Source organism: Venustampulla echinocandica (genome assembly GCF_003357145.1).
Source record: "Venustampulla echinocandica strain BP 5553 chromosome Unknown scaffold_6, whole genome shotgun sequence".
Lineage (NCBI taxonomy): Eukaryota > Fungi > Ascomycota > Leotiomycetes > Helotiales > Pleuroascaceae > Venustampulla > Venustampulla echinocandica.
In genome coordinates this window covers 1,038,396-1,062,621 of record NW_022474211.1, presented here as the reverse complement: position 1 = coordinate 1,062,621, position 24,226 = coordinate 1,038,396, and the positions used below count along the sequence as shown (strand labels likewise).

The 24,226-nt window shown below is 49.9% G+C and overlaps 7 protein-coding genes across 7 annotated transcripts; 3 read left to right on the top strand and 4 right to left on the bottom strand.

Annotated features, from left to right (window-relative positions):
• Positions 1-349: 349 nt before the first annotated feature.
• BP5553_07758 (Centaurin beta) lies at positions 350-4,046 on the bottom strand (the record flags this gene model as incomplete). Its single annotated transcript, XM_032016381.1, has 6 exons — positions 350-1,670; positions 1,722-3,114; positions 3,167-3,233; positions 3,283-3,669; positions 3,775-3,908; positions 3,980-4,046. The coding sequence occupies 6 exons, from the start codon at positions 4,044-4,046 to the stop codon at positions 350-352; spliced, it is 3,369 nt and encodes a 1,122-aa protein (XP_031867612.1).
• A 2,824-nt stretch (positions 4,047-6,870) lies between these two features.
• BP5553_07757 (Uncharacterized protein) lies at positions 6,871-7,848 on the top strand (the record flags this gene model as incomplete). Its single annotated transcript, XM_032016380.1, has 2 exons — positions 6,871-6,979; positions 7,031-7,848. The coding sequence occupies 2 exons, from the start codon at positions 6,871-6,873 to the stop codon at positions 7,846-7,848; spliced, it is 927 nt and encodes a 308-aa protein (XP_031867611.1).
• A 1,789-nt stretch (positions 7,849-9,637) lies between these two features.
• On the bottom strand, positions 9,638-10,782 carry BP5553_07756 (Eukaryotic translation initiation factor 3 subunit J; the record flags this gene model as incomplete). The annotated part of the gene is made up of 4 exons (XM_032016379.1): positions 9,638-9,653; positions 9,712-10,406; positions 10,462-10,562; positions 10,767-10,782. 4 exons carry the CDS (start codon positions 10,780-10,782, stop codon positions 9,638-9,640), a joined length of 828 nt encoding a protein of 275 aa, XP_031867610.1.
• A 489-nt stretch (positions 10,783-11,271) lies between these two features.
• On the bottom strand, positions 11,272-12,799 carry BP5553_07755 (Enolase; the record flags this gene model as incomplete). Its single annotated transcript, XM_032016378.1, has 5 exons — positions 11,272-12,067; positions 12,122-12,172; positions 12,225-12,316; positions 12,364-12,617; positions 12,676-12,799. The coding sequence occupies 5 exons, from the start codon at positions 12,797-12,799 to the stop codon at positions 11,272-11,274; spliced, it is 1,317 nt and encodes a 438-aa protein (XP_031867609.1).
• Positions 12,800-14,270: 1,471 nt separating this feature from the next.
• On the top strand, positions 14,271-15,607 carry BP5553_07754 (p-loop containing nucleoside triphosphate hydrolase; the record flags this gene model as incomplete). The annotated part of the gene is made up of 4 exons (XM_032016377.1): positions 14,271-14,478; positions 14,533-14,919; positions 14,969-15,425; positions 15,487-15,607. 4 exons carry the CDS (start codon positions 14,271-14,273, stop codon positions 15,605-15,607), a joined length of 1,173 nt encoding a protein of 390 aa, XP_031867608.1.
• Positions 15,608-17,361: 1,754 nt separating this feature from the next.
• On the top strand, positions 17,362-19,711 carry BP5553_07753 (Uncharacterized protein; the record flags this gene model as incomplete). Its single annotated transcript, XM_032016376.1, has 5 exons — positions 17,362-17,366; positions 17,433-17,447; positions 17,510-17,797; positions 17,859-19,432; positions 19,491-19,711. 5 exons carry the CDS (start codon positions 17,362-17,364, stop codon positions 19,709-19,711), a joined length of 2,103 nt encoding a protein of 700 aa, XP_031867607.1.
• A 603-nt stretch (positions 19,712-20,314) lies between these two features.
• Positions 20,315-21,954, bottom strand: BP5553_07752 (uncharacterized protein; the record flags this gene model as incomplete). Its single annotated transcript, XM_032016375.1, has 2 exons — positions 20,315-20,765; positions 21,089-21,954. 2 exons carry the CDS (start codon positions 21,952-21,954, stop codon positions 20,315-20,317), a joined length of 1,317 nt encoding a protein of 438 aa, XP_031867606.1.
• Positions 21,955-24,226: the final 2,272 nt, after the last annotated feature.

The following is a 24,226-nucleotide window of genomic DNA, read 5'->3' as shown; positions in this document are numbered from 1 at the left end:
TGGTAAGAAAGAGCTCGTTTAGACTACGCATGTACTCGTACAGTAGTGTAGACGGGAGGATGTCACAAGCGTAGTATACAAAGCTCGCTCCATCGCGAACATCTTGATTCATTAATATTATCATGACACTAACAATCGTTCTTAGTAAAACCATTTCCAATCCATCCATACAGGATATTGGTTCATCAATCCAATGTTACACAGACAGGCCATACAGGACAGGCGAACAAGCCTCCAGCGATGCGCCTAGATACCGAAGAGAAAGACATCCAATCCAGACGCCCGCAATGTCCCAGATCCCATGGTATCCCCAAGTCCATCGCGTCCACATTAATCGTCCCTCATTTCATCACCGCTCGGGGATTGGCACTTTTGCAAGACGTCCACCGGCACTGACACGTTTCTGGAGTCGAGCTTCGCGCTCCTTTTGCTTGTCCAATGTACCCAACGTAGGCAATGCACCAATAGTATCGGTGGATGACCCGCCACGCCCACTCTTCTGCTCAATATAGAGGGCTGCACTTCGACTCAAGGGAAAAGCTGGCAAGCTGCGCGGAATCTCCGCTCCATTTTGAACAAGCATCTCAGCAATGGGGAACGCTGTAGGCTTAGCCGCCGTGTCCGGTCGGGTGGGCGTCGTTGCCTGGGAGGGCGATGCTGGATCTGCTGCTGCCAGGGCTAAGAATACAGAATGCGTCCCTCGTGACTTGTCCGTAACATTTGGATTTGCCTTGAGAGCGAGGGCATAGATAACTTGCTGGATCTCGTTCTTTTTTATCGCAGCTAACAGCGTCTCGTCCGCCGTAGCATAGCGTGACAGCGTGGACGAGATGGGTTCCACATATGCCCTGTCAACATACTTCGCAGTAATAAATTTCAACCTCTCCTCGCGGGTGGCCTGTGGTGTGGGCTTAATGCCAGGCTCCAACCTTGCTTCCCATACCATATTTGAGATCCGATTTCCCACAAGTAGTAAGAGGTCAACAATATCGGTTGTGAAAGAGTTGATATCTAGCGTGAGCGAGCGAACTTTGCTTATATGCGTACCGAGGGATCGATGAATGCCACTGCATTCGATGCAAAGAACGATGGCAAGGTTGATAGAGACCCATTCTGTCTTGATACCGGATCCACAGTCTGCACACCAGCAGTTGCCTTGATCCGCATCTCGTAGAAGCTGTAGCAGCTTGTCTGGATTGTCATCAAAGCCAGCGCTTCCCTGTCGAGTATAGGCTGGTCTGGCGCCGACTGTAGTTCGTCGAAAGACGCTGTTTGCAGCTGCATTACCATGGTTGGTAGCATGGGGATTGCCATAATTCATAGAAGAGCTCTTGCCAGTCAAGATAGAGCCTATATCCCTTCGAATCGAGCTCTTCTCTGGCGGCTGAGTCGGCAGCAGACTGGGCGAGGCTCGAGCGCCTCGACCTTCCACTGCGCCCTGGATAGCATTATTCACCGCAGATATCCAATTATTCATATCGTCTTCGGAAGTGGCTTGATAAACCCGGGTATACTGAGGCGTAATGACCTCGAAGCAAAACCTTCGCTCGGCATTCCGCGCTTCACGAACCGACGCCATCCTAAGATCAATCGGTTCCATGTGTAAATCAAGACGCTGTTTCCAATTACTATACTCAGACAGTTTACCCGCATCAAGAACGATCCAAAACCTATATCCAATTAGTATAACTGATCGGGGGGCTGATATTTACAAGACTCACTTATGCCAAGCTTGCTTATTCAAACCTCTGGGGTCCGCATGGCTACCAGGTCGGCTGAGGGCCCACAGAAGTCCTTCTTTCCGCTGAGTACCATTCTTATCGCTATTTGAGATTTGGGAATAGTCTTTTTCTTCGAGATCTCGGATCCCTCTAAACTTCGAGTTGGTCCCAGGGCTGTTGATAGACCCAATATTTGAGGTAAGGCTACCAGGAGAGCGAGAAAACTCAGCGGCGCTGCTGTTGGCGGCCTGTGCCATGGATGCGCCATTTATGGAGACTTGCCGAAGAGTAGAGGCAGTGCTATCTGACCGGCCCAGGTCCGAATCGGAACCAACATGAGAGGCGCTGGTGGTGGCGTTTGGAGTCGGCGGGATGACCCCAACAACTGGCACTGTCTCTGGCTCTACATAAGTGACGGTACTTTTCTCAAGATTTCGGCGCTTCTCTTCGCGTTCAGTCCGCTGATACTGGAATTCCTTATCTGCCTGTTGGACTTCGTTGCTCAGCGCATCGAGCTGCGGTAACATCTGCTCGACCTTTTCTGCGGTGGCAAGATAACTTTTCGTCTGCGCATCGGCATATTTGGTGAGATGTGACAACACTTCCTGCTCTTTGCGACCACCGTGAAGATCTTGCATGAAAGATGAATAATCAAATCGCTTCAGTTCGAAATTTCGGCGCTTGGTCTGGTATTTCGAGTCGCTTTCAGCCCGCTTCTTCTCCTTCAAGGAATCGTTTCGCTGGCCTAGGTATCGGGACACATAGGCATAGTAGTCCTTGCTTTCTTCTTCAAAATCCCGCTTCTTAGCCTCGGCCTGCTTGATATCGATGTTGTATAATTTTGTAAGAGGGTCGATAATAATCTTCTGCAAATTTACACTATTCTGCTTTTCATATTGCAATATCTCCCGAGCAATCTTGTCAAAGTAGTGCTCTAGGGCCGGTTGGACTGCGTTTGCGTTGGAAAAAGAAGCTTCTTGAAGGGCTTCCATGAATCCTGCAATAGCTTCATTACACTCGAGTTGTGCCGTATGCGCGGCTTCTGCCCTCTTTAAAACCTTCTTCATACGTTGCCGCATATTTCCAGTCTTTTGTTCCAGCGACTTCATCGTAGCTCGAAACAGCGGGCCGTCCTCAGTAGCGCTCATATCTTCACCGGGACGTTGACAGGAGATATCGACCTTGACCGGATCGATTTGCGGCAGCTGGCCAATCCCAGCAGTATTGTCAATCGGGGGCATGCCCGGGGACGGAGGCTCGTCATATTCGCGCATATCCCCAGTACTCAATCTGGAATCCATAGACTGCGACGATGGAGCTCGGAGCTTCGGAGGAGGAACGAGGCTGAAATGGGGAGAAGGGGAGTTAGGTTGACTAAGGTATTGCGAGGGGTCTATATAGAAAATTAGCTTCGGGATCAAGCGCCTGGCCAAGGGAGACATTACTTGACACCCAGAAGGAAAAGCTAGCAAGTGTGTTTAATCGATGCGCTCGTTGATCATATTCGACGAACTGTAGCTAGTTAGCAAATCAGTTCTGATAGTTCTTGTATGTCACATACGCTGCAACTGTTTCTCCAGCCGCCACCTCTGTCCTCGGCCGGCTTTGGCGGTCTCCATTTCCATGACCATTCAAATGATACTGACTGGCTTCCACCGGTGGAATAATCCCCTACCAGTTGTACATTGGCATTTTTGTGTAAATTTGGGTCGGCATGGAACTCCCGGGTAACCAGAGTCTCGACTTCTCTCGCCGTGGAGGCCGATACATATGTAAGGCCATTTATAATAGTATCAAGGGAACCGACTGAGGCTTCCTGATTAGTGTTGCCTTGGGCAGCCTGGTGAGTTTGCCGAATTATGAATGTGAAATTGAATGTAAGTTCCTCGTCATTGTGGAGCTTGAGGAGGAAGTTTGGTGAGGCTGCGCCTGGTATCTGATCAGGGTCCTGTGGGGGGCAAGCTGTTAGTTTGTGGACGACTGAGACGGCGCGATCGCAAGCTCTTTGTAATAGATATGCGAACACGGCAGGGTACGTAGCCATATAGCATACCTGGACATATTCGATGGGGCTGCTATCCCCAAGATCGCGAGTTACTGAGACTCTCGCTGCTGGAAATGCGTTTGGGACGACGTGGAGGACAGTTCGGCGTCGAGAGTTTGTGACGGTCAAGGAGGATATCGTCACTAGATCAGACAAAGCATTACTATCTGCAATAACAGGTGAACCTTCCCGTCACAGGCCAGGCTATACTGACATCGGTTCTGGTCCCTAAGATGCAACGCCGCCGCCGCCTCGTCGGGCCTGCTGCTCACATTGCCCATCGTGAGGTCGGTTTACCCCACCAAGAGGCGCTGGGAGGGCTGGGTTATAGGCACTTGGGCCTCTGGCTCTGGAGGTGCGATAAAACGCTGTTGGTGTAGTATTCAATAGCATCTAGGGATATGCTGGGATGGAATGATGGGATATCCAAAGAAAGAATGCTTCCGCGGGAGGGCTGCTCGGTGAGTGATCCTAGATGTATGAAGTACCGGCGTGCAAAGGAAATAGGATGCGATGCGATGCCTGCAATACTGCGCCAGTACTGGACGAGGGTTGGCTCGCTTGGCCGGGCGACGTTGCTACGTACGACAGCGGAACTCAAGCACCGTACTAAGTAGTGCTACGTATATCATAGAGCGTAGCCACCTGCTGCAGGGACGGGTGATTAGAACCCAAAAAGCCGTTTGGTGATACTTGCGCACATGCATCTAATATAATGTTTATATAAAGGCTTCATCTCCGGAATCTGCCCGCTCAAAGCCAAAGCCAAAAGACGCCTGAGATAATCAAGTGCGCCCTGCTCCAGACTGTTGCCCCTCAGATCTAGTCACAAAAGACTGACAGGCAACTCTTCTCAGAAGACCTCTCGTGTTGCCTGGTTTTATATTGCGCAATGCTGACGTACTCGGTCGCTGTGCCATTGGCAACGAGGCTGTGAATTGCATCACATACCCCGTACTATACGGTCCATCTATGCCTATGCCTACGCACAGTACCCATACTTGAGCTTGTGAAACACCGTTCTAAGGCGCATTTGTTGCCACAGCATTAGTGCTCCTCCGCAAATCCTCCGCAGCGCTGGCCATTAATAGAGAGCTATTAATAGACGACAAGACCCTCGACCCTCATCTCACCAGAACTTGATTGCTGCGAACTCCCCGTGACACCAGCAAGCCACCCACAGCCACGCCGCATGGTTGTTTATACGCAATGTAACGCTACACATCTTTATCTACGCAGTATATCATCATGATCACCACTTTAGCGTTGTGAATCTCTTCGCCATACTCCGTACCGCTGCTTCTTCTAGTCCTCCGAAGTTTGGGGGGAATAATCAACTAAACGTCCCATGTGGCCTTGTGAGTGTTGGTGTTGTTGCGAAAGCGTTTTATTATAGGGCCTAGCTCTATAGAGCTAAAAAATACCTATACGGTGAGTGTGTTACGCGATCCCCCCGGGATCACTCGTATATAAGGTAGTGAATATATCCTCAAGTCGTCCTGTCGCCGACAAAGAACAACCGCCCACATCAGCCCTAGATCTAAATCACCAAGCCCTCGCCCTCTCTCCACGAGACACACAAAACAACAGCCAAGATCAACTACTGAAAGCCACAAGAGCAGCCCAGAACCAAAAGGTATAGTAATCCTATATCCCTTAACTTGAAGGCTCCTTAGCTAAGGCTAATCTGCAACAGCTCTTGTCGCGCGCTCCCAAGTCCGGCCCTCCAGCTTCCAAGGTTTCAACCTTGGCCCTTTCCAAACTTACATACCCACCCGTCGTCAGGCTGGTAGTGGCCTTTGCATCCGCTAATTAAACCGACCTACTTCTCACCTTCCGCCATACCTTTAACACAGGCCAATTGCTCCACTCTGCTCGCTCACCTGGAAATGCTGATCGCCCAGTCGGATCATCCTTCACAGCCCATCCTATAGCCAATCAGGTCAGGAGACGTCGTGGCCGTGAGATCGCGGTGACCGCTCATGCCCGTGGGGTACCTGCCGGTGGCTGCACTCAGTTCAGATCTGGTAAGAAGACCGAGTTTAAGGATTGTGCTGTCTTTCCGTTCTTTGATTTATTATTTCTCCCCCGCTTGTCATTTTCAATCCCATTGTCACTGCTCAACTTGTTTTCATTTTTGATCCCGTTGTTATTTCTAGTCCTCTTGTTTCTCTCTTCCTTTATTCCCAATTCCCTCGTTATTTCCCATCCCCTTGGTTGGTTTTTATAACCTTCTTATTCCACGTCCGCAATTACAATCCCACAGATGAGGATAGCGTTCAGCACCTTGTATATTACTCAGATTAAATGGACAGTACAGTTAAACCGTATAAAATGTTAGGTACTCCGGTTGCGCCCTAGTATTTAGTTGTGCCGTAAACTTGCTAGTGAAGGTACAGAGGACGTGAAACCCGGTTTGGTAAGAATAATTTTAAAGGGCCCTTGTACTATATACCATCTGTTCGAGCCAAGTATGCGGCGCCTGTTCCCATACTGGTGCCCTATTACTAAGGCTTGAAAGATTAAATCACCGACTTTAAGGGGTTATCAGATGCCAGGGTCCTTGCCGTGGCAACCCTTTCTAACCAAAATCCAACCACGAATATCAAGAACATCCATATGCATACCAAAATAAGTCCAAAATCGATGAAATTGGGCATCACAAGGTCGCATCAGTAATCACAATTATTTTTTATCACTATAGGTTTGGTATGGTTCGACAGCTTAAAAGGGCACGGATACCATTCCGTATCACTAAACAGGTACAAATCTGAACCTCGGCTCGGAAGCTTCTAGGTTTCATCGTTCCGGGTATCGTCGTTCTATACCGAGACTGCAGTTCAACACTAGAGAAGCACACAGTGGCTGTATTTATACTCATTCCCCACGTTGTACAAGATAATATCACACTCTGTACAACCAGTATATACGCGAATCCTCCATCGGGGTACCATTAATCCGAATCTCACCGTCGAAAATCTCAGGCACCGCCGCGGAAGATTGACTTGGAACTTCACATCTACAGAATCAGGATTGAAGCCAGTCGCCATTCGAGACATTTACTATTGGTCTGAGAAGTTCAATCTTTTATAAAAACGAGGCAGCATGGTGTCCCCAGGTCAATCACAGTCGTTTGAAGACGGAACCGCTGTAAAACAACTGTCATCGCACACATATGAATCGCATTTTTATGACGCCTGGTGTATAGGAACCGGTACGGTCCCCCAGTACTCCTGAATTGAACCTGATATTAACATGCATGCAGTACCCCACGGTGGCTATGTGACATCTATCTTCCAACGGGTAGCATCCACCCACTTCAACACCACCCTAGCGGCGCAGAACCAACCGCACACCATTACGCTTCATCTAGATTTCCTCCGACGGACGCAGGCAGGACCAGCTCTCTTCACCGTCCGTGACATTAAACTCGGCCGTCAAGCCTCAGTCATCCATGTCACGCTCACGCAAGCAGGACGAGAAGAAATCGTCGGCTACATCACCAACTCCAACATGCACACCGAAACGGGTGTATCATTGCCCACCTCCTGGAGTCTCAATCCCGCCCCATTACCAGTTTCCTTCGACCTGCTACTTCGGGACCAAGATAAGAACTGGTTTCACCTGCCCGAGATGCCGTTCGCGCCTTTCCGCAAAGCCACGCAGAGGATGGAGTTCTATCTCCCACGCCAGGTTGAGCCGATTAGAAGGAATTCTGATCAGTGGGTTACGTTAAAGGGCGGCGAGAAATGGACGAATGAAAGCCTAGGTTTCGTGTGTGATATGTGGATTACGCCCGTAGAAACACTTTCAGCCACCCAGCAGGACGTGGCGAAGAGAGTGCCGATGTGGTATCCGACGGTGCTGTTGAATCTTGATATTAAGAAGCTGCTTCCGGAGGGGGGCGCAGAGTGGCTTTTTGTTAGAGTCGAGACTAAGCAGGTTAAGAATGGCAGGATGGATCTGGAGGTTGTTATCTTGGATGAGACTGGGGATATTGTAGCTTTGAGTCATCATGTTGCTCTGGCTGTCTCTGCGGAACGGAATGCTGCTGAGCGTACGACGGGCGCGAGCAAGATCTAATCGGTATGATTGTATATAGGTGGCCGAAGTATATAGACTACAGACATGACTAGAATTAGCAATATACCTACATATACAGTACGAGGAGGCTATGTTATATGGCTTTGGGACTGTGCACTTTGTAGCGAGTTTAAAAGGTCAAAACCATTCGCATAAATACAAGGTCCAGGAAAACACGTAAGAGCCCTATGATCTATATGAAAAGATTACTCTTCTCCGTTGCTAAATCCTAGATATTATAGTCCTATCATCAAGGGATATGCTAGCTTGGCTACTTCTTGAGTTGATTCGGTCTTCTCCACTTTCCCCCTTTTCCAATAAGCGATTATAATAATGTAAACGGGACTACCTCATTATCAAATTTTCAAATATTACTCCCTTTAAACCTAACATTAAATAAGTAACGCCTTACTGCATTAACAACCTAGACCTACAGAGTTAATACCAAGCAACAAACATGAGCTATTAGTTAGAAGACTACGTCCGTAACACTGAGACTCGGGCAATCACCACCTCCCCTTACTCCACAAAACCCAATTCCCAGCTGCGGCCAAATCCTTATGAGCCTCCTCTCATGAACCAAGCTCCAAAGCCGACAGGTCTAAAAGCAGTGGAATGCATAGTTTAAGTTAGGTACCAAAAAATACAACCCCCTCACACATCCCCCCTTCATCCTCCCTCGCCCTCCCTCTCCCCCTCCCATGACAAAACACATACACACATAACCCACCACCCGTCCCAGCAAAACCCCCAACCCATCTATAACCATACCTATATACCTACACACCCATCCCACAAAGCCGTTAAAGCAGCCAGCTCCCCCAACGCAGCCAAGCAACAGCTCCCTCCCCAAACGCATTACCCAAATTATCTCGCACAAACAAAAGCCCGAGGCAAAACATTTTCCAGTTTTTGCTAGCAGCTGACGAATGAAACAATGAATGAATGATGGAATGGGATAGGGATATGTGTTCTGGAAGCAGGAATTTTTTCTTCAGAGGGCTGTTTAGCCTGAAGATGACGCGTTCGGGCAGATAGGTGGGAAAACTGGATAGATAGACGGAGGGATGGAAGTTTGTAGGGAGGTTATTTGAGTGGCTAGGCTAGAGGATGGGATTGAGGGATTGAGAGGACTTGATGGCTCGGGAGTTGGTAGGTGTTGATACAGGTACCTGTGGTAGGCGAGAAGTGATAGGGGTCGGGTTATATTTACTACTCCGTAGAACATAAAGCTTGAAGTAGGCATCGTAGTAGGGAGATGGTTGCTTGAAGATGATGTGCTTGGAGCTACGGGCCATAGGAGAACCGTCACCTACCTACCTGCCAGCTTAGACACTCGAGATTAGGAGAGAGAGAAGTTGTTAAAACGTGATATCGAGTGCATTTTTCATATCATATCCATCGTCAAGCTATCATCATTCTCCAGCTTTGCCTCTACGTCTCCGAACCAAAGCATAAAGCAAAAAACCATGCAGAGCAAAGGCAAAAGCACGCATTCTATAGGTATCTGCATGCTGTTGTCTAACGACAAAAAACAGACTCCCCGTTCTCCCCCGGTTTCTGCCACGTTTTTGTTCCTCCGATATCCGCCGTCAGGTCAGAGATGGTAAGGGTGTCTGTACCATATCTGAATGTCCTGTTGGGATGCACAGAGTTGGCCGTGAACAGAGGTGGTGTTCCGACTTTTTGATGTGACATGATGTCGTGATGGCCCAGAGGGCGTTTCGTGTTGCTGGTGGAGGTTGTTCTGGAAAGAAGCAAGTACGACACTGTTGTTGAACGGACCGCCTCACATAAAATCGTCACTGATATGAGTTAGCATGTGTGCTCTCGTATATCCATATGAGATGGGGATAAACTTACTCTCCATAATCATCATCATACGCATTTGTGTCGGCTCCAGTAGCGACGTTCCTAGTGGCAACCAAGGTAGCCTTTGTCTTCTGAGCCTTGCTCTTCTTGCCTCCTTTCTCGGCGAGCTTCTCCTCCTTCATCTTCTCATTACCCAGGGCAGTCAAAGTGCTAGCAATTTTCTTGATCTGGTCGCTAGGAAGGTCCTTGGCCAACTGCTTTGCAAAGTCTTGCAGGAAGAGTGTATAATGTGCCTTCTTGTTGTTGCCTCCGATGAGGGGAACGAGGGTATCGCGCATCTTCTCGAACTGGAGCTTTGTCTTTGGGTCGAAAAGGGGGAGGGCAGTAAGGTCGACGGTAGCAGCGGGGTCCTTGGCGTCGATTACGACAGCGTTCGCTGCGGTAGTCACTTTCCGGTTGTTGCTGATGCCAATATTGCCAAACAGATCCTCAGCGTGCTTCAGATCAGAATCCTGCTCCGTCCTTCGCAGACGCTCTCTTCGAGTCTTCTCATCCTCTTCGCTGCTCTCGTCGCTCTCCTCTGCCAGTCTGCGGGCGCGCTCGGCTTGCTTCTCTGCGAGGCGTTGAGCCTTGGATTTCTTGTTTGCCTTCTCCTCAGCCTCAGCCTTGGCCTTTCGTTCTGCAACAACCTTGGCCTTCTCGCGCTCGACTTCCGAATCCTCTGCGGCAGACCAACTGTCTAGAACCTATTCGGTGTTAGCGACTTGGTGCAAGAAACCGGGGTGTTGGAAGAAAACATACGTCGCTGTCCTCGGCCTCCTCGTCGTCAAATTTGCTACGTCTCGGAATGGTAGCAGCTGCCGGGGGTGAGGACGGAGGCGTGCTGCTGTCGTCTTCTTCATCTGCTCGGTTGAGTAGCGGTCAGCAAAATGTAGCCCATAGAAATTCATCATTGTGCATAGTCTCCTGCACGGCCGATCCTAGGACCGAGCCGCACACACTGTCGTTGTGAAATACTCTTGATGCTCAGGATAAATGTGACAAGACTCGGGAAATGAATTACGTTGCGCGAAGGGTATCGGGATTTGGGATTTGCGACAACTTACCCCACTTTTCAGCCATTGTGGCGACGATAAAATTCGATGGATGGATCGGGAATTGATGTAGATATCTATCTGAAGGCAAGCTGGGCTCGTCGAGGGAAGTTTGGTCGAGAAATTGGGTGATGAAGGAGTAAAACCGGACTCGTTTGTGGGATTGTGGTGGGAGGACAAAGCCCCGAGGGGTTTTTTGTTCGGGCTGCCACCGAAAACGCATTTATGCCTTATTAACCAGGTTGGAAAACATCCAACATTTTTCAGGCTCGCCACAGTGATTGGGCACGGTTCAATTCGACCTCGGTGCCTGGTTTGTTCCTTTCTTGTCACGATACTCTGTACAGTCATATATCACTGCACGGTGACTTCAGGGCGTCTTTGAACAGCAAATCATATATTTTTATTGCAAGCAGAAGATGCAACTTTTCTCTCCCATTTCGCATTCGCATTAAGCGATGAGCCATATACCATCCCTACATAACCGTTCGCCGCATCCCATACGTCCCACCTTGATTTACAAGTTGACGGCAGTTCTGAATTTCTCGCCGGCATAGATAGCCTTGTCGCCGAGCTCCTCCTCTATTCTCAGAATCTGGTTCAACTTGGCCAGACGCTCAGATCGAGCGGGTGCACCAGTCTTGATTTGTCCAGCTCTGATACCGACGACAATGTCAGCAATGGTAACATCCTCAGTCTCGCCGGAGCGGTGGGAAACCATGACACCCCAGCCAGCAGCATAGGAGTCCTTTGCAGCTTGGATAGACTCGGTAAGTGTACCGATCTGGTTGACCTTGAGCAGGAGAGCGTTGCAGGACTTGAGCTCAATAGCCTTCTTGATGCGGATGGGGTTGGTGACAGTCAAGTCATCACCGACAATCTGGAAGTCGGAGGTCTTGTAGAAGTAGCTCCACGCCTCCCAGTCATCCTCAGCAAATGGGTCCTCAATGCTGACGATTGGGTACTTCTTGGCAAGGGTCTGGTACTGTTCGGCGAGCTGCTCGTAGGTGATCCATTTGGTTGGGTCACTGTCTGGGTTCTTGAAGTCCAAGTCGTACTTCTTAGCATCCTCCTTGTAGAATTCGCTGGAAGCGACATCCATGGCAATGTTCATCTTGCCGGTATATCCAGCCGCCTCAATAGCCTCGGTGATGAGCTCAAGAGCCTCCTCAGCGGTCTGGATATCCGGAGCAACTCCACCCTCGTCACCAACGTTACCCGCAGATTGTCCATACTTCTTCTTAGCGAGTGTCTTCAGCTTCTGGTAGACCTCGGCACCGTGGCGCAATGCCTCAGAGAAGGTTGGTGCAGCACTAAGGAGCACATGTCAGTAGGAGCTTCTTTTACCCGAGGGAAATTTAACTCACGATGGCACAATCATGAACTCCTGGAAGGCCAGGCGTCCACCAGCGTGGGATCTGCATTTAGTCAGCCATGGCTCTCTTATCTGTATCTCATCTTATGACCTACCCTCCGTTGAGAACGTTCATGAAAGGAACGGGGAGAACATATGGCTTCTTGGTGCCGGCAAGGTCGGAGATGTGAGCGAAGAGAGGGATTTGCTATGATAAATTAATACCACAAGTTGGAATAGTTACGGAGAGCTTACCTTCTCAGCAGCGGCAGCCTTGGCAACAGCCAGACTGACGCCAAGGATGGCGTTGGCCCCCAACTTGCCCTTGTTTGGGGTTCCATCAAGCTTGATCAGGAAGTTGTCGACCTTTGGCTGGTCCTTAACATCGATGTTCTCCTTGATGAGAGCAGGGCCGATGATATCGTTGACGTTGGCAACAGCCTTGAGGACACCCTTTCCAGCCCACTTGCTCTTGTCTCCGTCGCGGAGCTCAACAGCCTCGTGCTGGCCTATAGTGTAGCTCGAATCAGCCTCACCCTAATAAAACCTGGCAGCAGATATACGAACCGGTGGAAGCGCCGGAGGGGACGATGGCGCGGTGGAGACCAGTCTCGGTGACAACATCGACCTCGACGGTAGGGTTTCCCCGAGAATCGTAGACCGAACGAGCGTGGATCTTGGTGATCGCCATGGTGTGTTTTCTAGATCAATTGTTTCGTTAGCAACGATCAGCTGATGACACAGGTTCAAGCTCGCGCGTACAATTTGTATTTGTATCCTTGAATGGGTTGAGGGTCTGGGGAAAATTGGGTGTCAGGGACTCAGTTAATAGGGGAGGAGGGGAATACGGTGTTGATGAAGAAAATAGTGGGGTGAGTGACGAGACCCGGAGATGCAGCTTGGCCGTTTGGCCGTTTGGGATGGATACAAAGCGGGACGCAGTAAAAGCAGTCTCTCCAATTGGTCTTGAGAGATCAATCAGGGTTGGGATAGAAGAGGATTGTACGTACGATGGAGATGGAGTTGTGTGGTGGTTTGTGTTGTGTTGTGGTGTGGTGTGGTAAGAAAAGGTGTGCGCGGGAAGGGCTGGAGGGCTGGAGGGGTAATATATTGGAGGGGTGCTTTTCTGCCCGTTCGTTGAGAGGATGAGCACTGCAGAGCCCGCAGTGACAGCTGTGGTGGGCTGGACGGCGCTGGTCCATCCCTGCCCAACTCGCCTGACATCGGCGGCCGGAGGAGGACGGAATAATTAATAAGGAAGTGATTGAGTGATTGAGTGATTGAGTGACCTATTGCTTCACAAGGCTGACGGCATGTGGCCGGATGCTGTGCTCTATCAACACGGTGAGGATGAGGGTGAACGGGTAGTTACAGTATCACAGGACTTGGGGGTAATTCGGGTGGTTTGCACCCCCAGATATTAGTGGTTTGGGCAAACGGGGAAGTACTACAGTCTCGGAGTGAGTACGATAGGTATGGATGCTCCCATCTTTGTTGGGAGAATTGGCATAGTATGCGTCATTAGATTTCACAGAAGGCTACTGTACCTATTACTCGCCATCCTGCGTAAATCCCTTACTAATCATACTAAGGCATGTAATCAATTTTTCAAAATAGCCAAGAGTTCGTACGGCGTATTGCACATAGGTAGCTTTCATATGACTCTGGCTTTGACTTCTTATCAAGGTTGCAAATTTTCAAGGAGCATTATTAACGGCCCGACGCCAGTCAATAGTGCACGATAGGGCGAACCAACGCCCGTCGTAGAGCGACATAGGAGCGCTATGGGATGCAGCCAAAGATATTTACTCTAATAAACATTCCAATATCAGCAAGTTTTTCTCTGGTTCCCAAACCACTATTAACAGGGAGAATTCAGTGGGAGAGAATTGAATGTACAATGTAGCTCATCACGTGATGGTCAGCACCGAGAACCACGTGATGACGTAACTTTTGACATTGATGCCTCAGGATCATATCAGACCGTGGCCCTGCTCAGGCAGCTAGAGCTTCGCGTTCTCGAAGGCCATCCATCACCACCATCAACAAAATCCCCCGTATCCTTCAACAACAGCACCCATCCACCCCAAATAACTCCCAGCCGATTCCGCCTCTCCTATATTTAATAACCTCGCCCCTCCCATCCACCTCCCAACTCAGACATGGCCGACGAGGAGCGTGCCCAAGCGCTCTCATCGTTCAAGACGAAGCTGCTAGAATCGAGAGAATGGGAGGCAAAGCTGAAGAACTTACGGCAGGATATCAAGGGCCTGCAGAAGGATTTCGACCAAACGGAGGACAATATCAAGGCGTTACAGAGCGTTGGGCAGATCATTGGGGAGGTTCTAAAACAACTTGATGATGAGAGATGTAAGTAGCTGTCCAGAGCACCAAACCTCCCTGAGCTTACACCGCATCTGCTAGTCATCGTCAAAGCTTCATCCGGCCCTCGATATGTCGTCGGGTGCAGATCCAAGGTGGACAAGGTGGCGCTGAAGCAAGGAACCCGGGTTGCTCTCGACATGACCACCCTCACAATAATGCGGATGTTACCTCGAGAAGTCGACCCCCTTGTCTACAACATGTCGCTAGAAGACCCCGGCCAGGTCAGTTTTGGTGGCATTGGAGGGCTGAATGAGCAGATCAGAGAATTGCGAGAGGTTATCGAGCTACCGCTGAAGAACCCCGAACTCTTCTTGCGAGTAGGGATAAAGCCCCCGAAGGGTGTTCTATTATACGGTCCCCCCGGGACGGGGAAGACTTTACTGGCGAGAGCGGTTGCCAGTGGCCTAGAGACTAATTTCTTAAAAGGTACTTTGGCCTATGCTGTTCTCGATTTGGCTTTGCTGACGGTTTCTAGTCGTATCATCTGCTATTGTCGACAAATATATCGGAGAATCGGCACGTCTAATTAGAGAGATGTTCGGGTATGCCAAGGAGCACGAGCCGTGCATCATCTTCATGGATGAGATTGATGCTATCGGAGGCCGAAGGTTTTCAGAAGGTACCTCAGCCGATCGCGAGATCCAACGGACGTTGATGGAGCTGCTTAACCAGCTGGATGGTTTCGATTACCTGGGAAAGACGAAAATCATCATGGCAACGAATCGACCGGACACCCTTGACCCGGCGCTTCTGCGAGCTGGGCGTCTTGACCGGAAGATCGAGATCCCCTTACCAAACGAAGTCGGCCGGTTAGAGATCATGAAGATCCATGCTGCCGGTGTTGTTACGGAAGGGGAAATTGATTTCGAGACGGTTGTGAAGATGAGTGATGGACTTAATGGGGCTGATTTAAGAAACGTGGTTACTGAGGCGTAAGTTACCCGCGAGCACCTTTTAGGACCTTTTCCCTCGTGCTAACATGTTTAACTGCAGTGGGCTCTTCGCAATCAAGGACTACCGAGATGCCGTGAACCAAGATGATTTCAACAAGGCGGTCCGGAAGGTGGCCGAATCGAAAAAGCTGGAGGGCAAGCTTGAATACCAAAAGCTCTAGACCAGGAAGGTGGTGTTTGCTGTGTTGGGGAGTATGGCCTCTGGGTTGTTTGTACAATAGGTATCATCTAGAAATGCACACACACAGCCTTACTAGGGACGCGACTCTTGGGTTCTTTCTTTCTGTTTGTAGCAACTGCGGCATGCCGCAACTATGTATGTTAGGTACCAAGTATTAAGCCACGCCAACCCATCCTCCAGCACTTCGTTTCCTATGCCAATCAACCATATCATATATTCGCAAATGGCGGTGTACTCTCAATGTGGCTGCCATGGCAGTTTGCAGCATCGATGCAGAATATCAAACCAAGTCTGGGTAGACTCTTATTCGTCGTTCGGACGGAAGCCTACAAGCCCGTCTATGCAACGGCGGCCGCGCCGAAGCTCTCAGTTGCTTGCTCCGTCACTCCGTCACTCAATAATCACTTATTACTCCCACTCACTGACTCTATAGAGGTGCATTATGTACAGTATGTATACCGAACTCCACCCCACCCCCCGTTCCCTGACTGCTGCTGTGTAGTAGACGCATGCAAACAGCGGCTGGCTGCGTCGGGAAACGAGGCTAAACACGAATTAATTCTCGTTCTCTCCGAAGCGCACGAGCACAAGTGGCGCATCTACCTAGGTAGTCCGTGGATACCTACGTAGTAAACAAAAGACCCCAAGCATCAAGAACAAAAGGGGGGGGCTGTGTCGACCAAACTTTGACTGACTGCCGGATCCGGCACGTCATCGTGGGTACTATACGGAGGCTGGAGTCTAGGGAGCCCAAGCCTTATTGCACTCGTCCACAGAGAATACTTACCAATTGCTACGTGCTTCGTACGATGGAGGGTCTTTTTCGAGGATACGATAAGGGGCCCCTGTTGATCTACGTCGAAGTCGTTATATTTAGACGCTGCTAAGAGGCTAGAGTGGCCGTAGCGGATCACCGAAGAGCCGTAGTGTAGTGGGAGTTTGTTGAGAGCCTGTTCCTGTTCCTGCCCCTGACGCTTCCCTGGTGTGAGGGAACTTAGGGCGGCGATGGAAGGGGGGGAAACTTGGAAGCTCCAGGTTAGCTACTGCTACGAAGTACTACGACTACAACTAGGATATAGATGCTGCTTGTACAGTATGGAGGTTATGGTACGAAGTAATATATGTATTCAATATGTACCAACTTGCAACCCTGGCTTAAGCCGCAAAAGAGAGCCTTGCCGGCGGTGGCTTATGCATTTTAGCAGGTGAGCCCCTACAGACAAAGCCCAGAGCCCGTAGCCCAGAGCCCATAGTCTCCAGCCCAGCCCCGATACACCCTCCACGCTCCACGCTCCACCGGCCAAGCTTCCAGAGCTCCCAGGACATGCCCGGTCAATAGGTGGTGGCGGCGTGTAGTAGCACACTGCACCATAGCCTGTCGGTAGGTACTTGTAGTAGCCCCCGTAGTACGAGTAGCACACAGGCGGGCATTCGCCAATGGTGTGCAAAACGTGAGGTGAAACAAAAACAACCCGTCAGCAAACGAACCTACTCCTCCTCCGGTTCCTCCTCCTCCTCCAATATAATAATCCACTCGCTCTTACAAGTACACACCTCAGCTCCCTCAATTCTCTATCTTCTTGTTCTTCCTCCTCCTATTCCTCTCCCATCGCCGCATCATCAACGAATCCCCCAGCTCCCCAACCCCGCACAAGCTTATCCTCACCGTACATTCGTTCACAACAAAGAAGCACAAAGAACCCCGCTGATACCCTCGTTACTCGCCCCGTCAAAATGTGGTACGTATACACAACAAACCCCCCTACGCAACTGCAGAGCAACCACAGCTAACATTTTGGAAATAGTGGCATCTTTGGATAGTACGTACCTAGCTACGACACAGAATACCAATTAATCCCCGTGCTGACTGATCCCCCTCTAGCATCAATTACCTGGTAGAGAAGGACAGGAAGTACATCCTCGATACCCTGGTCAATGGCCTCTCGCGACTCGAATACCGTGGGTACGATTCCGCGGGCCTCGCAATCGACGGAGACAAGAAGAATGAGGTGTTTGCATTCAAGGAGGTCGGCAAGGTTGCCAAGTTGAAGGAGCTCATTGAGACCGAGAAGCCAGATCTCACCAAGGTCTTCGATTCACACGCTGGTATTGCCCACACGAGATGGGCGACTCACGGTCCCCCATCCCGCCTCAACTGCCATCCTCACAGGTAATTCCGTCCAAATGGTGTGCCGTTGTATGTGTCAGCCAGCACTAACAGGTAAATCTAGATCCGATCCCAACTGGGAGTTCTCCGTGGTGCACAATGGTATCATTACCAACTACAAGGAGCTTAAGACCCTCCTGGAGTCCAAGGGATTCAAGTTCGAGACGCAGACCGACACAGAATGTATTGCCAAGCTGGCCAAATACCTCTACGACCAGCACCCGTCAGTCGGTTTCACGGACTTGGCAAAGGCCGTCATCAAGGAGCTGCAGGGAGCTTTCGGTCTCCTGATGAAGTCCGTTCACTACCCCCACGAAGTCATTGCGGCACGAAAAGGCTCGCCTTTGGTTATTGGCGTACGGACAGAGAGGAGAATGAAGGTTGATTTCGTCGATGTGGAATTCACTGAGGATGGACCATTACCCGCCGAGACAGCATCCCAAAATGTAGCCCTGAAGAAGGCCAGCGGTGATTTGCTAACTCCTGCCACCCTTCTCGCACCCCCAGACAAGTCCCTCCTGCACCGTTCTCAGTCAAGAGCTTTCATGACAGACGACGGAGCACCCATGCCAACTGAGTTCTTCCTCTCGTCTGATCCCTCCGCCATTGTGGAGCACACAAAGAAGGTCATGTACCTCGAGGATGATGATATTGCCCATATTCACGAAGGTTCCCTGAACATCCACAGACTTACAAAATCAGATGGTTCCTCCAACGTTCGAACAATCCAAACGCTTGAGCTTGAACTCCAAGAAATCATGAAGGGCAAGTTCGACCATTTCATGCAGAAGGAGATCTTCGAGCAGCCAGAGTCCGTGGTCAACACCATGAGAGGACGTCTCGATGTCGAGAACAAGACCGTCACTCTTGGTGGGCTAAGATCATACATAACCACCATCCGCCGGTGTAGAAGGATCATATTCATCGCCTGCGGAACGAGTTTCCATTCCTGCATGGCTGTTCGTGGTGCCTTTGAGGAGTTGACCGAGATTCCCATCTCTGTTGAGTTAGCCTCCGATTTCCTCGACCGACAGGCCCCAGTCTTCCGTGACGACACTTGCGTTTTCGTATCCCAATCCGGCGAGACGGCTGATTCTCTCATGGCCTTGAGATACTGCTTGGAGCGCGGTGCGTTGACCGTGGGCATTGTCAACGTTGTTGGTTCTTCCATCTCTCTCCTCACCCACTGCGGTGTCCACGTCAACGCTGGTCCTGAAATCGGTGTTGCCTCCACCAAGGCGTACACATCGCAGTTCATTGCAATGATCATGTTCGCGCTATCTTTGAGCGAGGACCGGGCATCGAAGCAAAAGAGACGCGAGGATATCATGGAAGGTCTAGGCAAGATTTCAGAGCAGATCAAGGAGGTTCTGAAGACCGACCAGCCAATCAAGGAATTGTGCGCCAGAACGTTCAAGGACCAGAAGAGTCTGTTGCTCTTGGGCAGAGGCAGCCAGTTCTCTACCGCTCTGGAGGGTGCCCTCAAGATCAAGGAAATCTCCTACCTCCATTGCGAGGCTGTCATGTCTGGTGAACTCAAGCACGGCGTCTTGGCTTTGGTCGACGAAAATCTCCCTATCATTATGATTCTCACCCGTGATAACATCTTCCCCAAGTCCCTTAACGCCTACCAACAGGGTATGTATATTCCCATCCGTAAATCAAATATATTGGTTCATTTGCTAATATTTCACAGTCATCGCTCGCAAGGGCAGACCCATCGTCATCTGCAACCCCAACGACCCAGAGTTCAAGGCCGGTCAAGCGGAGAAGATCGAAATCCCCAAGACCGTCGACTGTCTCCAAGGTCTCCTGAACGTCATTCCCCTCCAACTGATGGCGTACTGGCTAGCCGTCGCCGAGGGCCTCAACGTCGATTTCCCTCGCAACTTGGCCAAGTCCGTCACCGTCGAGTAGATTAACGCAACCACCCACCCCAATGATACTGATGAGCGAACGAATGTAGTCGCCCTTGTTTCCCTGTTTTTATAAATGAAATATTTAGCGAATGAGTAGAAGAATGGAATATGAAAATGAACCCCCCAAAGTTTTTACTTTTAAGAAAGAACAAATGAAAATATGAAATGTGATGGGAAATGTTGCTCGTCTCGTGCCTCGCTTTTTTCTAATCTATCTATCTATTGCTTTTTTCCCCCGGGTCTGGTTTCTGAACTTTGCGCAAGGTTTTATAATAAAACTATCTTTTTTCTCGTTCGGCGAAGAAAGGAATATATATGTATGTATTTCTATGTCGAATGAATGGCGAACAAACATACACACATACACACAAACATACCATGAGGAAATTTACTTAGCACTTCTAATGAAATGATAGTGGGACGAGGATGATAATGACAATGCTGTTTCGTGTATTCGTTTTTTTTTGTCATCTTATGTATGTATGGATTTGTGTACATGCAATGCGGTGCGATACAATACAATGCAAGAAGGAAAGCAAGAAAGGAAACCCCAGTCCATATAACTCCAGCCCCACCCCCAAAGAACCCCAAAACACAAGCCCTACTTCCCCATCTCCATACCCCAAAGCGTCGTGTCCTCCAAAAACAGCCCCTCGCACTCCTCGAGATACGGCAGCAATCCACACGGATCATCCGGCGTCCCCATCTCCATCCCTATCTGCACAGAAGCAGTCCCAAATTCCCCCATGCCATAGTCTGACGTATAGTCCACAAGGTGGTCGTTGTTCATGTCCGTGTCGCTGGGCTGAGGCCCGCTCTTAGGTGGCTTTGCGGGGACGGCTGCAACGGTGGTAGCGGCAGCGGGGGCGGTGGTATGAGTGGGGGGGAGGAGAGGGTGCTTCATCGGGAGGTTGTTACACCCGAAGAGCGAGTTGGGGAGGAGATGACTTATCTGTTGTCGCTGGTTCCAGTCTGGCTGGAGAGGCGGGTTCATAGGTCCCGGTCGGCGGGAGACCTTTGAACTTGTTTCTTCGCCGATGGTGCGGTCGAGGCTGTGAGCGGAAGTTAGTTAGTTACGGGTTCTTTGTATTAGGTGGTGGTGGTGGTGTGGTATGAGGGTAGAGGAGGGAAGGAAGGAAGAAGAAAAGGAGAAAGGGGAAAGGGGGGAAAGCACGTGATGTTTGATGGCGATGTCCCATCTTGAGTGAGTGATTTAAACTTTGTGAAGGAAGGCACGCTTCGTTGAACGTCCCAACCTAAATTAAGTCATAGACAACTATGCCCACTCACTCCTCGCTAACTCCCAACTTGGTACGTCTTCATCAAACTCCATACCACAACCAAAGAAAGAAGCTACAAGCAAAGGGGAACTTACACCTTCGGCCAAACGAAAAGATGTCTCTGCCGTGGCGGGCCCAGAGCAGCAGAGTTCGGCGCCAGCGGAATTGCCGGCGCAGGAAGAGAAGGTGTGTGTCGGCGCCGTTGTAGCGGCGCGGCCTGCTCCGAGGAGGAGTCACTGGAAGAGGGTTGCCGTCGGCGCGGACAGGTGGAACTGTGGTGGCCACAGTGGCGGTGTCGCGGAGCTGGAGCGCAGGCGTGAGGTTTGGATGGCCCTGAGGAGGACGAAGAGGATGAAGTTTGCCTTTTGGTGAAGGCGGGTCTTTTGATACCCAGTTTCTTCGCTGGGGGCGAGGGGGAGGAAGATTGCCGGAGAGAGGGTTGTGGTCGGCGTCCGGGTCCGGGTACGGGTCTTTTGATGCCCAGACGGGGCCTTTTTGCAGGTGGCTCCAAGGAGGAAGATGGCTCGAGCGAGGGTTGTTGCAGGCTCGTAGGCTGTGGGAAGGAGGATTGCATGTGTTCCGTGTATGCTGGGACCGTTGGATATACTTGGGGCAATGGGAATTGCCCCTGAGGATACCCCATGAGTTGTTGCTGTGGGTATCCAGTGGGTTGTGAGAACCCCAGGAACTGTGCCTGTGGCATTGGCCCGTTTTGGTGGTGGAGCACGGGGAATTGGCCGTAGCCTGCGTGCTGTGACAACTCCATGAATTGTCCCTGGGACTGCTGGTATTGCCCCATGGTGGGTTGTTGTTGTGGCGCCCCAGTGAGGAGGCTATCAGAAGAAGAAGGAAAAGGAATTGATAGTTGTTGTTGCATCCCAGTGGAGACCAGCTTATTGGGAGGAGGGGTTGATTGTTGCTTGCCAGGCTTGGATTGCCGATGCATGTGTGGGGAAGACATTATGAGAGGTAGAGTATGAGAATGTTTAAAGAGTGTAATGGATTTGGAAGTTGGGAGGTACTCAGAGGATGTGAGTTATGAAGAACGTGTGAGTTATTTACAGAGTTGAGGTCCTCAGAAGTGTCAGATGTTAAGATGTTGTGATGTGTAAGATGGATGGAGAAATCCCATTTCCTGAGGAACTACCTCCCCCCTTTATCCCCAGACCCCGCCTACGAACTACAGTAGAGCGGGCCTGACTCCCGTCGTAATGACTAACTTCGCAATCAATTTGGTCCAGGGACTCCCGATACCAGAGAAGTAAAGCCTCGATCCGTGGTTGAGCGAATGAGAACTGTTTTGTAGAATTAGTTCGCCTGCTTCTAGCTTAGATGCAGTCCTAGACGAGGAATAATGACGGGATAAATGAGAGAAACACCCTTTAGGGCCGTCTTCGACCCTGAATTCAGGAACTGGCGGGGCAGCTGTGGGGAAAGAGTTTAGCTAAAATGCGGATATAAAAACCGATCTAACTGCTAGCTATATACCTATAACTCAAACGCAGGCTTTACAGAAAAGTCATAAAGGGAAATCAAAGAATTTCATCTCCCAATTCGACCAATTCATCGATGCCATCGTCCTTGCCAAAATTTAGCGGGAGTTATTCGATAGAAGGAGTGGAAAGTTGGGTCCCCCGGTGCGTTAGGCAAGAACGAGGCAGGAGTTTGAAAGGGGCGATGACGCAATAATTATAATTCCCACCTCTTGAATCATGGTAGGTAGTTGATAGATTGAGACTAGCGTGCGTAGAGTAGGAGTGAGGTCGGGCTGGAATTGACAAGAAAGTAGATGGGTATGACTGATTAGGCTAGGCGCTGGGCGGCTAACATGTCAGGCGCTACTTGGTACCTAGCATTGAAATTGAAAGCAAAGGCGGCGATGATGGGGAAGTGAACCTATTGGTTACCGGAACTATACGAAATAGAGAGCTTCCATCTTGGTATTTTTTTTGAGTTCCAATTACCAAATATTTTGAGATGGATATTATCTTTGATGCTCGCCGAAGAGGACCTCCCACGCCGCCCTGGGGGTTGGCTGGGGTATTTTGGCCGAAAATGCGAAGAAGGGATGCGAGGACAAATGCCCATCAATTATATACGATGATATGTTGGTAATTTTGGGGGTATATATCATAGTGTATATAAAAATTAGTGGTCTGGACACCCGCCGGGCGCAGCAGGCTTTGCAGAATGAGGCAACCACAGTGATGGCTCTTTCCAAGTAAATTAATTGCATAAAGATTACAATAATACATAGAGGGAAGGAGGTATTCGCGCGAGGAATACAATTATATTCAAGAACGTGTGCCAGTGTGTGCCAGCGCACATTGTACAGCTACTACGGTACAGAAAATAATCATATAAAATAAGGGCTCGTGTCCCCAGAAAAAATGGATTCTGTCGCCCCGGTCCGCACCCCACACATCATACTCCCTTTCTTACATAAACACAGCCTGGAAAGCTCGGCATATGTAAGCAGAGTTCGAAGCAGGAAAATGATTGCTTAATAAGTATCCCATGAACTTTCAGGGAGCAAGGCTTCCGTCGCATCGCAGCAGTCAAACCAGCTTGGTCGCTGCTATTGATAGGGTATGAACTGCAAGGCAGCTTCACGGCCACCAAGTGAAACACTTCAACGTATTGCAAACACCAAGACTCAAGGAACATACGCTCTTCTCATGATTGTTGAATGCTTTGTTCTTGGCTTGACGTTGAAAGCGATCGCTACAATGTCAAATTAACCCCTGACGATCCTCGGTAATTACCCCTGATCTGCAGCCAGCCGCTGCCAAGACGAGATCGCTGATGATGATCACGACAACATCGCGGTTTGACGTCAAGAAGATTTGCTTGGAGCCTTAGCGTCGACGTTGATATTAACATTGCCCCATTGTTCTCCTCGATCGTGAGCGGACAAGACACTTATGGCTGTATGCATGTATGTTCCATAGAGCGCATATCGGAACCATTGGATAACCCTAATCATTTTCGTGTCGAGCGTTTTCAATGACGGTGATGAAGGCAAAATTATTTCTTTTTGAACTATATAATTATTGTATTTGCTGTACACAACCTCAAGTGACAGAAGGTACCTCTAAGGATGAGGTTAAGTAACTTCTCACTTCTCGTATATCCTGGAGACACTGGGTCTCCAACAACGTCATCCCGCCTCTCGGCATCCATCCAGAAACAAGCTCAAGAAGCGATATATGCACAAGCCTAGGGCGTGGAAC